Raw genomic sequence first — 17658 nt, forward strand, 5'->3', positions numbered from 1 at the left:
GGAGCTGGACTGCGGCCCAAGCACTGGATTACTTCTGCCACTCGCTCTCTTAATCCAGACCCAACAAACCAGAAAACTAAGATCAGTGGGTTAAGATCATTGCCTTAATGAAGGTGGTTTTAAATAAACTCAGAGGGATGTATCTGAAGCAAAGTAGACCCTTCTCGTTCATGGCATAAGTGTTATTTTAGTAAATATCAAATTGTAGCCAAACTAAAATATTTACAGTTTGAAAGAATTAGAGGATTCTGTTTTAATGGTTAGCTTTGATGATCAGCAGACATTTTATCACACAGAGCTTGACATTCTAGCCAAGGAAATTCATATAAATTCCGAGAATTTCCATTTAATGTACTTCACTGTTTATGTGATTGGCTTAGTTTCTCTGTGGAAATACTGCTATTGTTTGTTTATTGGTGTTTTTTTTTTCCTAGGAGCTGCCTGCCATTACTTTCCGGCTATTGTAATGGAAAATCGTGGTAAGTGATTCTTACTTCTGCTCACAATCTCTTGTTTTGTGTTTTCACCACAAAAGTTTTTTTCCTGAGCTTGAACACAAAAAGTGCTATTCTAAAACGGTACAACATATGCACACAGAAATGATTAAATAAAAGGTAAAAATAGGTTTTACAGGAATGTTTAGATGTCTAATATTGCTCGAACAGCCAGTTATACAATGTTCATAATTAATATCAAATGCTGACATTTGAATTGTATAAAAAGTTTGGTTGCACTGTTTTTAGCAGAATGCAGTACATAGCAGCAATAAAGGAAGCTGCTCTATAAATTTAAATGTAAATAATCAAGACACATGCAGTGGAATATAGGAGCTACCTTTGTTGCTGAGTTCAATATGGAAACAAAGCAAGATTGAAACAAACTAGCTGCTCACTTGATTTTTCCTTTTAGCGATATCTTATGCACATTATTTAACTCTTATAATAATAATAACATAAAAACATGTATTTTTTAAGTGTAATAACTGTTGTTGAACAATACCAATTTCTTAATTAAAACACTCACACACAGGTATACCTGATGCAATTTTGTCCAAACATGTGGTAAATCTGATCGGTGGGGGTTTTATTGGTTTTGTTATTTTAGGATCTTAGTGCCTCCCATTTACAACTGGGACCAATGTTAAGTAAACTGAAGTAAAATAACTGTATTTTAATGGGTGTTATTATTCAGTGGCGGAGCCTTCTTTTAAATTTGGCCAGGCCATCCTTAGCTCAGTGAAGCATGACAGTTTCAACTCAACTATACTAGAAGAACGGGGAGATTTTAATGGACCCGTGTAGATCCAGGTGAGGTAATCCTGCTTGTTCAAAGTAGGTATAAAGAGGCATTTTCACTGGTTCGAGTCTAGACTGCCCAGCTGTGCCCAAGCAGTTAGTGCTGGAGGGGTTTATTTCATCTGCTACATGCCTGGCCTCCAGGCACAACAATAGCTTCTCCGGTGTAGAGTGTTGTCAGTAGTGACTGTCCTGTAGATGCTTTAGGACTCCTGGCGTGAAAATTTCAGACAGTTCCCATCAATGCACAATTCAGTGTAAAGTATGCTTTGTCCTCGTCACATTTTTACTGATGCAAAAATGCAGCAGTAAATCTAATCTGATTGAAAATGTGTTGTTCTCACCTGGTAAGGAGTAACAAAATAGAGATTCATTTTAACCTGAGGCCCTTTGTCTCCTCTAATTAATATTCAGCAGAGGTTTCCTGGAAAAGAATTGCTATCTTTAAACTGACAGTTGAAAGTATTTGTCACAGGTTCTTACCAAAAGAAACAAAATATCTTACCTGAGGTGTAAAACCTGTGATATAGGGGAATTGGGATGTGCGTGTAACCTAAAACCCAATGAAGTCAAAAGGAAGATAGTGCTGCCATGTTAGCTATGTGAGCTTACGCACTCTAAATCCTTTCCGCTGGGGTTTTCTTGAATTAGATCAGAAAGTGCCGAAACTCTTTTTAAATAGCTCCTTTTTAAAAACTCGCCACTAGGGAAATATCACAGTGGAAGGAAATTTACTTTAAATTTAGAGGTGCATAACCAAGAGCAATGTCCTTTGGAGACGCCTGTGCTTGGTGATAGCAGTGGCAGATGTGTCTGAAAGACTGAAATTGTGCAGCCAGGGGTTTCACTTCCTTCACTGGATGGTGGCAGTGGTTGTCCCAGGAGGGGAAACATGATGCAGAAATTGTACCAATCATGTGATGTATTATTACTATGCTTAGCGCATACTTTCTGTGCCCAGTGAGAAAGGATAAATATGGTTCTTTAAAAGCAGTCACAGGTATAGTTGCTTTACAGTCCACAACCAAATGGCTAATTTATGTTGCATTAGCTTGTGGTGTACAAGAAAGACTCCTTGGGGATTTGCTCTCTGAAAGCCTGATTGCTAGTGCAGCATTTTCTGTTCCAGAGAGTTTCAGCTGAGGCTCCCTGATTATTTGTCTTCAGCTGGAAGCTGCTAACAATCGAAAACAAGAGTGGTGTCTGTGAAGTCCCACCGGGAACTTTGTCTCCCAGCTCAGGCTGAAATGCTCACCTGCTACCAATGGCTCTTGGCCCTTTGCCAGCCTGACCTGCAGGATTATGTGGTGATGTCAGGCTAAGCTGAAGAAGGAAGCCTCATTTAGCTTCTGACCTGATGTCGGATAAGAAGTGTCATCAAGCCCATTGCTCTTTGATTTTTTTTTTTTAAATCAGCAATCTCTTTAATTGGTTACAATAAACTGAGCTAAGTGTGGCAATATCCTACACTGTGAAGTAGCCTGTCTGTTTAGAAGACCACCAATAGTGTATACATTCACTGAACCACCATCTATTGTTTTGTTTTCTGATTTCAAAAAGGGGGTGATGCCTACCTGACTGGACGACCACTCGCCCCAGTAGAGCATTACTATAATAAAGCATACCTGAGGAGTTCTGTGGATTAGTGCAACGTGCAAAATAGGATATGTAGATGATCCTGTTTATGTGGTATATTTTAGTCACAATGTTTCTAGTGGTGATTTACAAGATGTTTAGCAAACGTGGGTGGCATGGCAGAGCAGTGGTGAGCATTACTGCCTCACAGTGCTGGGGTCCTGCGATCAATCCCGAGCCTTGGGTGCTGTCTGCGCCGTGTTCTCCTCAGGATCGTGTGGGTTTCGTCGTGGTGTCCTGATGTATTCCCACAGTCCGAACACCTGCTGGTAGGTTAATTGGCCTTTTGACGAGGGTGCATTTGTGTCCGTGTCTGTGTGATAGACTGCCATCGCATCCAGGGTGTATCCTGCCTTGCACCCGTTACTATCCACAGTAGGCTGTGGCTCTCTCGAGACCCTCCCTGTACTAGATCAGGAGGTTAGAAAGTGAATGGTTGGACAGATATTTAGAAAATGGTATGCTTGACACAGTTTTAATTTAGGTTTAAAGCATTTAATTAATTCTCTTAATCATTTTGATTTTTTAATTATTGTGAGTTCCTCTAGATTAAGGACACTAATGTGGGGTTTAATCCTCTCTCATTGCTCTGGCTTGTATGTACACTGACCTCTTTGCTTGCTTGTTTCATATTGTGGCCATTCAGGAGACAACTGCTCTAATATCGGTCTTGTAAAACAAAATATGGGTCATAAACGCACAAGTGGTAGTACAAAAATATTCTGGTGCAGTATACTCTCTAGAGTTATGAATTCCATTTCGCAAGGGTTTATTGAAAATCTTGCCCCAGTGAAAAGGATGTCATAACACTCTGTGGGCCCTAGAGGGGGATAGTAGTTAGCCTGAACACCCTGCTGTAGAACCGCTCACAAGTGGAGTGTTGTGGTTAATAATTGTACGCCCTTGTATTCATTGTCTGCTATCTGCTGTGTTGGCACTCGTGGTCTGGAGGCTTGTGTGCTTGCAATCTTAATCATTGCCTTGCTACTAGTTTACTTCACCAAAGACGTCATCTAGCTCCTTCTGGAAGGATCCTAGGGAAGTTTCTTCAACAACTTGGCACATTTGTCTGTACCTTTCATGCCGTCTGTGTAAAAACATGCCTCTTATTTGTGTGTACAAAGTGTGCCTATGAAAGGACTGCAAGAAGTGTTTGTGCTGTCTGGTATTGTGTGCTTTTCTTTCTTGAGAAATTACAGGAAAAGCATCTAGCATAATATTAATGGAACATTTTTGTCCTAGAAGATATTGACAGATGTATTCTCATTGGTTATGATTCTTCTGAAGTGTTTGTACCCCACCGCATCAGTAGTATGTAAAGTGATAATATTGTGATTAGATAATACGTGCTCTTGACAGCAAAGCTGTTTTGGCTAATTGTGAACATAGAGAAGAACAGTGGGACTGACTTCACGTGAGAGTGTTTATCCTTTAACGTGTTTATATTTATTGTAGTATGCTGAAAATCATACTGATCAGAGCTGTTATTCTCACGTGTTTGACATAATGAACACAAGGGATAGTAACATCAGAGGTTATCACACAGTAGCATCTTGCGGGGGGGAGAGACCAGTTCGGGAGTCAGTTCTTTGTTTGCGCTTTTCTTCACCAGCTTGTTATAAGGGTATTTCGTGTGCTGCTGTAAGACCTTTACCTAACTTTCCCTTTACCTAAAGGGAGTGTGGAGCTGGAAGAGACGTGAGGGTTTTATTTATATTCCCCTCCCTCTTTAACCTTGATGATTCCAACTCTGAAGTTAAAGCCCCGAGTGACGCATGACCCAGTAACAAGGCCACACTGCCCGAGTATGAGTATACACAGCAATCTGGGAGCAGCACTGTAGCCAAGCAGGGAGGGATATCAATCGAGATAACAGCTGCATTCCATACAGAGGAATTTATAGTCCCAGTGTTTACAGTACTCCAATACCAGGTGCTGCAGGACCAGCAGGTATTGCACTGTTCCGTACAAACCATGCTCTGGTGACCTAATTTGCTTAGCTTGTGGTCTGTTCTGCTTATTTTTATGTGGTTATGTTTGCTTGTTTTTCTGCTCCAAAATGAAAATATTTTTGTGGCCTTTTTCCTGTACTCTTCCACTGTATTTTTTTTCCCCCTCGACATAGTTCTTTAAGGTATTCCTTGTCTTGTTGTTTGTCCAGTACTTTGTTTTGTATTTGTTTTCAAGGAGTCTTTCACTTGATTGTGACCACAACAGCCGCAGCACTTAAATTGCTGTGGCTCATATCTCCGTTCAAGATTTTTCTACAAAAGCACATAGTTTGAATGTATTCATAGTTTTTCTAGGGATTCACAGGTATAAATGTTTATAATTCTTGAGATTTAGATCCAATAACTGGACAAAAATATATATATTTGTTCTTTTTTTTCTTACTTCAGTGGCAATACGTTTCTACAGTCTTATCAGAGCAGTTCACAGTGAGCTCAAGACCTTTTGTTAAGAAATGTTCTGCTGTATCTGTTTGAATGTGTCCCATTTCTTCTGGACCTAGTCTCTCCTCATTCAACCTTTTGTATTTTAGAGAGCTGGTTGTTTTGCAGAGAAGAGCGGAACTATGAATTTTATCTCTTACGAAGGCATGATATACAAAATGTTTTGTTTTGGCTTCATCTCCATTCCCAACCTCATCTTGTTTTTGTTTGTTTTAGCTGCACTCAATGCCTTTGTTGACATCAAACAGAATTTTGTTTTGTTGATTTCTCTGAAGTGCACCCAGTGGTTAAACCTTGAATATTTTTTAAATATGATGATTGTTTTCCTCAGTAATTAAACAGTGTATAATGAGAGCCATCTCGTGTTTCTTCATATAAGAAAATGTAAGAACATGACGTGATATTGCTTAAAAATCCCAGACCTAGACACATCCTCGTTCGTGTACCACATGTATTTGAGACGGGTTTTTTTTAGTTGTATGTTAAGATTAAAGAAGATATTACAAATACAAAATACAGCAGTATTGCAGAAAAAACAAACACAGGGTATCGGCATGTACCGGACACCTCTGTGATGTCATTTCCTCTTTCTTCGAGCTTGACTCCACCTTGGCCTGACTCACGTTTTCAGTCTCGAGTGGCTGCTCCCTGGAACGTCCCTCCTGTTTTGTGCAGTGTTTTGCCGCAGCTCCATGGGTCGTAGTATTGACAGCACAGGTGGAGGAAAACCATGTGTTGACTGCTCCGCAGACACACCAGCAGATAGTGGGCTCATCTGGTGCAAGTAACCTTCCCTGCCTCCTCTGGGGAAGACCTTTGACCCTCAGCAATCTCCACACAGGAATGATAAGCATCCATCTGTTAATGCTCCTGGCATGCTACTTTATTTATGAAGTCAGAGATCCTGGAAGGGAGGGAGAGAGAGAAAAACACAAGGAGAGAGAGAGACCAAGCAAGAGGAGCCCGTCTTAAGTTACGGCAGCGCTGCACTGGAAGCTGTGTGAGGCTTTTTTATTTATATTCCCCTCCCTCCCCCCCTCTCTTTTGAGAGCACAGGGGAAGGGAGAAGTAGCATGGGACAGGCTATCGATGTGGACTCGGCAGCCGAGGATCCAGGCTTGAACTCCGGTAAGCCCCTGAAAGTTTTTCGCGAAGCAGTCCGAGCTGAGGAAGAACAGCAGGTGTGGGGGGAATGTGCAGTTGGAATGCGGCGATTGTGCAATTCCGCCCTCCCGTCTCATGTTGTACTTGGAGCTTGTTTGTCCGGAGAGCTAGAAACACAGAGTGCAAGCCCTGCTGCGTGCTGCTCTTAATTCTGCAAAATCGGCTCTAAGCATCGGCTGCTCGGTCGCGGAATCGTTCTCCCAGAATACAAGGAACCTCTGACTGAGCAGCTGACATAACTTAATGTTTGTGCAGCAAGTACTGAAAATGAGATTTACCGCTCGTTTGATTTCGCAATGCTCTGCAGTGCTTTCTATTTAAGTTTTAGTAAAGAAGTTTGTTAAATTATGGTTAGTTTATGTAATACCCTCATCCCTGTATTATAACGGGATGTCGCTGAAAATGTTACATTGTGGCGTACTTACCCACATAAGCCTTTTATTTGTATAATATCTTAATATCCCAGGACAGGGCAGCTGTCCTGCTGACTGTGCATTTGGTGGTTTAACTCGTGTTGCCGTGTGATCTGCAGATCTATCTCCAAGTAACAATGGAGGGATTGCAGGAGGTGCTTGTTATCTCGTGTTCAGTTTCAGGATTTAATTACTTGTTGCTGTGCACTAGGTTCATGCCTCAGATGATTAAAGGTGTGCTACCTGCATCAATACCCGGCTGTTTCTCAACACAGCCAAACCCTGTTTACAGAGCTCCTTTTCTTTTCGTTTTTTGTCCAGATGTCGTACACAATGGCTTCAAACAAAGTTAAGGAACACATTTGTTTGGGAGGTCGCGCTCCTGAGAGGCTCCTGTTTTTGTTTGTCATTCCCTGGCTTTGGCTAGATCAGGTTCCTGTGGCCTTATGTGTCCGGTGCAGAATGCTGATTCATCTGGCTGTCATCTTAAAACGTAACATTTGGATATTACAGACACGCATGTAAACACGTGCAAAGGAGCAGTTACTCTGTGCAGGATGCCACACTGTACAATGTATCGCATTTGTTATGCAAACGTAACTGGATGAGCCAGACTTAATGCAGATTAAATTCATAGTACAGTACAGTATACTCTCTTAGAGGTGGGATTTCTGTTTTAAATTGTAGTACTCGAAATGTGAACTAGTCACATTCTAATTAATTTGAATTTCTAATGTGAATTGTCAGTAAAGACCAAAGTTGATGATTATCCCTTAACTGTAACGTTTTTAAATTAATTTTTTTTTATATATATATACTCATTTGAAGCAGTCTCAAGGAAGCTTAAATGGCGTGTCCAGGGCGAAGGAGATAACAACCTATGCGATTAAGAATTGAGGTAATAACTGTGAAAGGTTTGAAGCAGTGGTTTAATAAATAAAAAAACACATTGCTAAAGAGTTCAAATAGTGGTGCCTGTAACACAGATTTGTCAGTGTCTTTGACATGTGTGACACCTGCCCAGCAGCCTACCGTAAGTGCTGGTGCAGCAAGACTAGCCCAGCAGCAGCATCACCTAGTCATACCTGAATGTTAGAAAATCTACAAGTAAGAGGGGCAGCATTTATGTTGATCATAGTTGCCTGTGCCTTAGATTTTTGTTCTGAGTGCTCAACTAAGCCTAGTCTTTTAAAAGCCTGAAATCAGAGAATTGGAGAGCAGCACAGGAACTGCAGTCCTAAATGAGATAAGTGTAAGCAATCCATCTCGTAAAATCTCCTCTGTGTAATTTAGCAATATTTTCTGACACTGGGCTTTTCCTCATTTCAAATCAAGTTTCATTTAAACCTATTATCATTTTTCACAAAACAATTTATTTCCAGTGATTGAATTCTTAATCCGTCTCTTGATTTTGTTCCATGTTGGACTGGGGAAGATTCTTTTCTTGCAATAAATACAGATAATATTGTGGAGACATACTCAGTTGAAAACAGTTCTGCATTTCCGTCGCTACATCAGTTCTAGTAAACTGGGTTAGGTTTGCTTTCTCTTTTTTTTTTGCTTGGGGATTTTAAGTGTTTTTGTGAAGAAACATACAGTGGAGTGTGCTGATATATTTTTGTGCTGCTAATCCTGTCAGGTACAGGACATCTTTTGTTTTCTGCCTTTGGCGATATTTTTTTCTAAAGTAGAACATTGTGAATTGGAGCTTCTTCATGCTAATTTGAATTGTACAGGTGTGATTCTGGCTAGATCCCAATGGTGTTTTATTTTGGGTGTGAGACCATTTTGGGATTCAGTCCATCAGACTTTACAAAAAATATTGTATTAATTCAAATCTGTAAAGCAAAGCTGGTTAGAAGTTAATAGTTAGAGTGACAGAGGCAGAATGAATTGGAATGGACTGTAACATGTATTATTTTTGTTCATGACAAAATCACATATAATTGTATCATTCAGACTGAATTCTGACTGGTGATAAATTCCTATGAACATAGAACAGTTACTGTGAACAGCTATTTCTTGATTAAGGACCGCCCAGTTTATGAACTTTTGCAACAGGAAGGCATGCATTTTCGTATCTGTTTTTCGCCATTCCAAAGTGATTTTCACTCCAGTGAAGGTGTGTTACTTATAGCCAAAAAGATATCGGCTGCCTTTTAGTATGATCTCACTACAGCTTCCTACAACTCCATTCCCAAGTGTACCTGCGTTCTTAGAATTGTTTTACCTCTTATTTATCTTGTCGATTCGTCTTCGTAAACTAAGGTATTAGGATGTAGAGTATTTTTCAGTAGGGATTAAAGACAAGCCATAGTGTTCTTACATTGATGATTCAGTGCTCTGTTAGAGTAGAAATAAGTAATACTGAGGTTGACACCTGAAGAAGACTCCACAGCCAAAACGTTGTTTCTTTTCTTCTCTTTTCGGCATGGAATAAACCTGTACTTGTTCCTTTGCAGCCTGTGCATGCTGACGCAGCTCCCTACTTGAAATACTGAGAGTACTGTATACTGAGCTAATTACATTTTTAAGGCAAGGGACAAGTGCACATCATAATCTTCTGCACTAATGAGTACATAATTCATTGGCACAGTAGATATAGTACGTTCATATAATTCTTTGGAAAACATTCTATTTTGTAGGGAACATTTTTATTTTTGCCGTTTCTAGTGCTGTAGTTAGGTCAAGTTAAACCAGACAGCAAATCCCATACACTAACCCTTTGATTGGCATAACCAGAAAGCTAAGCAACAAAACAGAAAAAGGTATTGAAGGTATCATCAATTGAAAGAAAAATCCTTGATTAAGCACGGCTGTATGCATTGTTCTTAAAGATGCTCCTTATGCATTTCATGATCTGAAATTTTAAAGCGACTATAAAGATTCTTACGTTAATTTGGTAACAAAATATGCTTGGATTAAATAGAATATCTTACTGGAAGGATAAATCTTTCCATGTGCAGTTGACTGCACTGAAAGGTTTCAGGACATCAGTATCTCCAATATAGTGTGTAATCCCACTTCCTCCCTGGTCCCCAGGCTGGTTAAGCGATGGGTGGAGTGCCACAGTGTACAGTGCTGTTTCCTCTCTCCTCATTAGTCGTGGTCCATTTCTGTGTCTCCGGCTCAGCTTTTCCAGTGTGTGCTCCGTGTGCTCCTGGAAAGCTGAAATTAGTATTGAGGCCGTGGCTGCAGTGTTCTGGGAGTGATCCTATGGCACAGTGCATTCTGTTTCGGAGTTGCTTTCCAAATCCAGGTACTGTGTTGTGTAGCTCCAGGATGTACATTGTACATTTATAAAACGTACCTTTGTCTTTTTAGATGTTCTTGATTTAAATGCAAGGGGGAGTTGGTTAAAAGAATGTATTAAAGTCCAGGATGTTTAAAATTTATATTAGCAGCAATAATCTTTTTTTTTTTTTTTTTTTTTTAAAGATTAAGTCGATTTTGTTGGGGAACTTGGCTGTCTTGCTTTTAAAATAATTCCATTCAAATCCATTGAAGTCTTAAGTTAACTTTGCTTTAAAGGGATAAGAAATACCAATTCTAACCCAAAGAATGGCTTCTTAGCCGCAGTTTCTGTGTTTGAAGCAGATACATATTGCATGTTTTTTTCTGGGAAATAATTTGAAACAGTGTCTCCAGGACATCCTGTACAGAGGCCTGGTTCTGTATTTTGGTTGGATTGTGGCTGGTAAATATTTTGACTGCTAGAACAAAGAGGCTCGCCTGAGAAACAAAACTTTTGCCCTTTGTCTGAACAGTTAAGAGAAGGCAGATTTTACTTGCTAGTTTTCTGTAAGCATTCTGGGATTGTTCTGAAAGCACACTTTAGCCATCTGAAAATGTGTTATTCTTATGTTTGCTGTTAAATCAAAAAGGCGATACTTACAAATTATGCATGAAAGAAAATATCTATTGATAGACATCAGATTTTACAGCCATTAAAGCCAAGATAGGGAGGTGTTGTTTTGTTAATAAAATTCTAATTAGTACTTGTCAGATCAAGGAAAGGAATTACTTTAATATTACATGACCATTTTGATTCGGGGTTAGTTACCAGCTTTTGATTAGATGTAGCCTTAGTCAAGTCGACTAAAGTATTACATATTAGTCACACTTTTAATTTAGTCTAGTCAACTAAAATCTGACTATAATCACTCTTAGTTGACTAACACATTTTAGTGTTGCAGCTTAATTTATTCATTTAAAATATATGAACGTTTTAGTTTAATTAAGTTTTAGTCTTTGGAATTCTCAGGAAATTAAGTTGAGCCCTTTTTTACTTTACAGTCAAGACTTCTAATCCGATAGCCTTTAAATCCATCGAATTGTGTAACCACTTATTACTTACCACATTAAACAAGGAAAAATCCTTATAACAGATTAGAAACCAGTTTTCATGCTTAAACGCTACTGTATAGATAACTGATGTGTTGAGACTCAAATACAAAGTTTTTTTTGTTTTTGGTATATATTGAAGGTATTCTATTTAGACCTCAAATGTTGTACAAAGGCATTTTGTTATTTAGAACCACAAAGGTGCTGCCAAGTCATGTAGCCTTTTGCTTGGTATTCTTCAGAGCTGTAACATTCTTGCAGTTATCTAGTTTCCATCTCCAACTGTATATGACAAATAGGGTGTTGAGATATAAGTGCATCCCTAAATTGAGTGGTTCTTTAAACCATGCAGGTCTTAGTGTATAATTCCATATGTCATATTGTGCTGCTACTCATTTAATGACGCTGTTGGGCAAATCTGAGTAATGAAACAAATTAAATAAGGGTACATTAACATAGTCGGAAACATTGTCAAGCTAGACATACATTCTTATTGTAGTCCTGTAATGTATAGTGGTAAATAAATGCATAAAGCAGGGTACTGAAGGTAGTCCTTTATCCTGATAATGAATATATAGTATTTCTAGAAATTATGCCTTATCTTTCAGAGAGCTCATACTTAGTCATGTGTAAAAATATTCGTCCAAAAGGTCAGTGTGTGTAGTTTATTTTGGTCAGGCACCTCTAAGCTCTATGTTCAGCTTGTTGTGATGAACATCGTGCCAGCATTATTCAATTCCCATCCAAAAGAGGGCATATCCCAGTGATTTCAGGAGATGTGGTGCACACGCTTTGCTCAATGTGCATCAGTGGCGAAAGTATGTGCTCCTAAATGTGATCCTGTGCTTAGTGATAATTCATTACTTCTGGAGTGTACAGATTCGTCCATAGCTGTACTGGATGAAGCAGCTGGAATCTGTGCCTAATCCCGCTCTTTTCTTAATTTTTTTCCCCAAGATGATGAAGTCGACAATCAGCTCAACACACCGGGGAGTGACGGGGGAAATTCTGGGGACAGCACCCCTCCCTCCAGACGCAAGGGCAAGTTCTCCAACTTCGGCAAAATTTTCAAGCCCTGGAAGTGGAGGAAGAAGAAAAGCAGTGAGAAGTTTAAGGAAACTTCGGAAGGTACTTTTGATGTGACTGTTTAGCATTTTGTTTCCAGATTGTGTGACAAGAGTAAGTCTCACGGTTATGTGCTGCTTTAACTTTCCTAAACACGATTTCCTTTGTCTCTTGAAGAATTGACACAAAAACAACCTAAAACATAAGAGTAGCAATTCAGACTTTGTTAGCGAAGGATCAAAAGTCTGAAACAAGTGACCTTTTCTCTTTTTATTTATTTTTGCTTGTTAGTGCATGAAGAATAAGAACTCTGCATGTCCCAGCTGAAATTGGCATTGTCGGAGCAATCCACCTCTTTCCCCTGTAGTGGGAAATTAAGCACTGAAACAGCTGTCTGATCACTGCATGCTTGCATTTGCCCTATTGGGTACGGAAGTTGCTGATAAACAGAAACCCACATCGTTCTGTGGCCCACTGAAGCCCTTTTGACAGAAGCTGATACTTACCCAGTCGTGCTCCTGAGTGGTATTAAATCTTGTTAATAGTCCACTAATAGCCACTTTCTTATTTTAAGAAAAAAAAAACAGTAAATAAATCTAGTTCAGGTTCTGATCAATTTCCTCTGTGTGCGCAGTTCTGGAAAGAAAGATCTCGATGAGGAAGCCCAGGCAGGAGCTGATAGACAAGGGTGTGCTTAAGGAGATTCCAGATAATGGTAAGAGAACATGAGATGTCAGTGCACCACTGCATGAGTTATACCAAGAAATATTGTTGTCTTAATAAGCACATCTTTTTTTTCTAGAATTTGGCAATTCTGTGACCATCACACAAACAGATCACTGTACTCATTCTCTAAAACATTGTGTTATATTGTTACGTGTCAAAAATACAATGCTGCTTTCAGAGCTAGGGAAATGAAACGTCCTGTCTCTGATAATGCTGTAACTGTAGTTTTGTGCAATAAGGTACACTTGTACAGGTAACCTCTGCTGCACACCTCAACAGTTACAAGCCCCACCACCACAAGCAGCATTGCATATGGGGAGTTAACATGCCCCAGATCTGATCCACTGATATCTGGATTAAAAAGCCAAACCAGTGCTCTGGATGGAGTGTTAAATGGTTAAGCCACACACATAGAAGATCACAAATGAATGAAGTCTTCTTTGCAAAATCAACATGCCTGTTTTTGCACCTTTTAAAAAGGTATTTTGTAGGGTACACTAAAGATATAGAAGTGTGGGGAAAGAGTTATTTTTGAAACATTTTGGGAAAAATGAACTGTTAACGTGGAGCTTATATAATTATTTATATTCTACATGAGCAAAAAAGAATTGAACACAAGCATTGAGGTAGAGTGTTTTTGAATGTGGCTATTTCTCTTATAAAGCAAACAGATGCAAATTGTTTGACAGACCAGACCTGAGCCTAAGCCGGCTTTGATCTGCCTCCCCTAACAGAATTATTTTAACTTAGTTAAAGCTGCCCTGTTCATGATTGATGTGCAGAATTCAGCCGTTGCTGGTGAAGGTTTTTAGAGCTCCAGGGAGCTTGATTGAGTTTGTTCCTCAATTCTACTACGGGCCTGCGTGGGTTTTTTTTTTTGTCTCTCTGCCTGTCTGCAGAAGGGGAGGACGTGAACAGCTCCAAACAGCCCACAATGAAAAACGGCCACACGGTGCCCATGGGAGGGGGCAAGAGCTCAGAGCAGGGCCGCCCCCCCTCGGAGTTGGAGTTTAAAGCCAACCCCTCGTGGCTGCTGCAGGGGGAGAACGGCAGGAAGGTCCGGATATCTTCCGATGGAGAGAAGAAGTCGACCCTCCCCAGGGCCCCCGTCCAGGAGGAGAACCGGCGCAGCCGGCCCCACGTGGAGGTGGAGAAGAAGCCGGCCGTCCACAGGCCCACGGAGGAAGGGAAGCGGGTTCGGCCCCACTCGGAGGCAGAGAAGAAGCTGAGCCTGCAGAAGGTGCCCTCGGAGGAAGGCAGGAGGATGCGGCCCTACTCGGAGCCCGACAAGAAGGGCACTCTGCCCAAGCAGCCCTCTGACGAGGATGGCAGGCTTCGACGAGGTGAGCGAGGGATGGGTCACGTGGGGTCAGCACCCAGTTCCCGGAGTCGTCTCCCTCCCGGCCCCTTCCACGAGTTTAAGTCGGAATCCGAGGTCTCGTGTGGTGGAAGGAGCCATCGGAGCATGAGCCGGGTTCTCAAAGGATCTCCTTCAACTAAGCTTTCAAAAGCTGCTTAATTCGCAATTGCGAAACATCTCCGAAATGCTAGTTGTTGGGGGTTTTATTCAGTTTAACGAAGCTGCTTTGTTGTCAACATACCGTGTGTATTTGTAATTTCACGTACATTATTATGAACTCTCAACAGTTCTGATATGTTGCAAGTGGGTTTTTTTTTCGATTTTGTTTTGGAAGCAAAAACGACGTTTCTCAGAATCTCAAAACTAAAACCTGATTTGAACTAATACTTGCCTTTCCCCCCCCCCCAAAAAAAAAATAATCTGGGGAAAGGTAAGGCCTAATCGTCATTCAGTTTCTTTATGAAAGTGCTATCTCTAGGGTTTTTGGGGATTTTTCTATTCATTCCCCTGTCAGGGGTTCCTCAGAAAAGTGATGGTGATGTATTGCCTGCCTCTCTGCAGAGCTGGTGTGTATTTCTTGGCTGGGATCTTGCTGGTTTGGATGGGGGCTATTTGTTGCATCCTATAACTGTGCTGCCTATATGTCTGTTGTATAACAGCTCCTAAACTGGGCTTTCCGTAATGTCCAATTCTAGATTCCAGGAAACCTCATAATTAAAATGGCCACGATTTGCTGGCTTTTGTTAAATGGGAGTCTGTCATGCCCAGTGTAAGCTTTCTTTAAAGAAAAGGCACTGCAGGTTAATCCCAATGGCACAGACCGCTTCCTGATAGATGGTCATTGAATTAATTTTTCCTTCCAAAGTCAGCTCTAACTGGTTTTACAATGTTGCTTTTTGTTCCTGTATAGCCACTCACTGCTTAACATTCAGCATTTCTGCTGAGCACCACTAAATCTTAACAGCTTGCTTTATTGATCTCGTGTTGCTCTAAGTCTCATCGTTATTTTGAAATTGTGGTGTTGACTGACATTCAACATCTTTTCCTTTCAAAGCCAGCCCTATTCATGCTAGCAAATAGAGCAAAGAATTAGATACCCACAAAAAGTTCATGCAAAAGATTGATTTTTGGCTGTTGGTTGTTAAAAATCTACTATAGACTTGTCCCATTGCATACAGCAGACAACTCGTTTTTTTCTAGGTGCAGCAGTATTCTTGCTTGCTGACCTAGTTTTGAATGGCGGGTATGTCATAATGATAAAGCTGTTCTATACCCACTGTTCTCTATTTTAAGATAAAAAACATTCGTTTTGAAGAATGGATTAGATAGATTAAAAAAAGAATAGAACTTGGGGCCGAGAATAGTCTGGTTATTCCAAAACTAATCATTTTGAGAGACTTCTCAAAATCTTTTGCTTGCTATAAAGGATTGTGATATTACAGACTATGAGATTTGTTTGGATGCCTCTTTTTGAGGTTTAATTTTGTGAGGATGTGAATTGATGTATAGGGTAGGATGTTACCTAGAGGGGGTTGCTGCTTATGAGCTAAATCACAAACACACAAACCCTCATTTTCTTCTTGTTTGATGTGTTGATCTCCCAGAACCTTTTGTTTGAGAAGGTTCAGAAGCGGGGGGGTGCTTTGCAGTGTGTGCATGTCTGCGCTCCGTCTGACTGCTTGTCTGTGTGTCTTCTTGTCTCGATGCCACGCGGCCGTCCGCAGAGTCGAATGGGAGCCGGCCGGCATCTGAGAGCGAGCCGCCCAGAGACACCCTGCGAGAGCCGCTGCCCCCCAAACAGCCCATCCTGCCCCCCAAGTGGCTGATGGTCTCCCCGGTGCAGGAGGCTGGAGGCGACGGGCCGGTGAAAGATCACGGCATGCACAAGAACCCCACCAGCACTGCCCCCTCATCCACCACCGCCACCACCACTGCCTCCTCCTCTTCCTCCTTCTCCTCATCCTCTACTTCCTCTGCTGGCTCGGGCGCCAAGCCCGCTAGGACTGTTTCCTCTGCTAGCGCTAATCCTCCTGCTCCAAGCAGCACCCCCACCGCCCCTGCACCTGCCAAGCAGCCCCCCGTCCCGCCACCCAAGCCTATAAACCGGAATAGCAACCCTGCGCTAATAGGTAAGTGTGCCTGCAGCCACAGCTGTGCATTACAGGAGGCCCTGCCCTCCTGCAGCACTCCTGACAGCCCAGACTGCCCACCACTGTAGCTATTTCATGCTCTCGTTTGCAGAGCTCATGAGCGGATTGTCTGTTAGAAACTTGCAGAGAAAGCTTCGTTTCGTTTATTTATGCTTCAAATTGTGCTTGAATTATTGTGTTTTAATGTACTACTGTTGCTCTTTTTATGATCCCCATCTGTTAGTTGTAAGGTCCCTCAATATAAGCCTCTGCAATGCTCACTAACCTGATTGAGTGTAATAGTGCAGGAGGTTGTGATGAGTCTCCATGTAAAATATTGTAGATCACATCCTCTTTCGAGCCTGTGTGTTAAGAAGTTTGGTTGTTCGAAGGGCATAGTAGATAATGTATATGATGATAATGCTTAAATAGCAGAGAGGTTTGCCAGTTTTAATCGCTGTGCAATTCATCCACACACGCAGTGGAAAAACACTCATCCAACGTGCACAGTCGCAAGGTTTCAGAAGCAGGAAGCACCTGTGACCACCCCAGTGACAGGAGAGACAGTTTTGGAAAAAACATTTGAGATATCGCTTCCCAACAGCAAAGACAAACCCGTCCAAGCACCATGACAGACCCATAAGCATGATTAAGTCATTGGATCATTGGTGGCGTGATGATTCAGAGTCACTGGGAGGCATGACTGAAGGGCTGCAACTCCATGAATAGTAGCAAAGTGTGGTATTTTCTGTGGTATCTGGGCGTCATCTTTCATTTGGTGATGGTTGAAAGCATTTATACAGGCAGGACAACAAAAAGGTTTGTGATATCTGTGTATGGAATGTCATTGTTTTGGCGATTCATGTCAACATCAGGAGCCCCTCTTTGTTAAACTTTGTTAAAAGTCGATGCCTGAGTGGCTATGGTGACCACATTTTGAGACCTGCTTTACTGGTTGTTACAGCAACATAATCCCTTAAACCGTCAACAAAGTAGTGTTCCTCTGCACTTGGCAAGTGCCACTCAAGCTGTCCTGCTTCAGTCTTGGCTCAGTGCAGAGCCCACTGTGTCTCT

The 17658-nt window shown here is 41.2% G+C and overlaps 1 protein-coding gene across 12 annotated transcripts in view; it reads left to right on the forward strand.

Annotated features, from left to right (window-relative positions):
- The window catches only part of phactr4b (phosphatase and actin regulator 4b), a 47792-nt gene that overhangs the window by 17007 nt on the left and 13127 nt on the right, over positions 1 to 17658 (forward strand). For 8 of the 12 annotated variants that reach the window (XM_088602831.1, XM_088602830.1, XM_088602827.1 and 5 more), the window contains 5 exons: positions 435 to 479; positions 12262 to 12432; positions 13004 to 13084; positions 13995 to 14438; positions 16180 to 16584. In XM_088602831.1, the coding sequence (XP_088458957.1) occupies positions 467 to 479; positions 12262 to 12432; positions 13004 to 13084; positions 13995 to 14438; positions 16180 to 16584 (1114 nt within the window). In that variant the 5' untranslated portion in view covers positions 435 to 466. Of the gene's footprint in view, positions 1 to 434; positions 480 to 6001; positions 6512 to 10103; positions 10220 to 12261; positions 12433 to 13003; positions 13085 to 13994; positions 14439 to 16179; positions 16585 to 17658 lie in introns of those variants that run through there. The other 4 variants (XM_088602826.1, XM_088602824.1, XM_088602825.1 and 1 more) reach the window with 4 other exon arrangements.

Source organism: Lepisosteus platostomus, chromosome 13 (assembly GCF_059453375.1).
Source record: "Lepisosteus platostomus isolate fLepPlt1 chromosome 13, fLepPlt1.hap1, whole genome shotgun sequence".
In the NCBI taxonomy this organism is placed as follows: domain Eukaryota; kingdom Metazoa; phylum Chordata; class Actinopteri; order Semionotiformes; family Lepisosteidae; genus Lepisosteus; species Lepisosteus platostomus.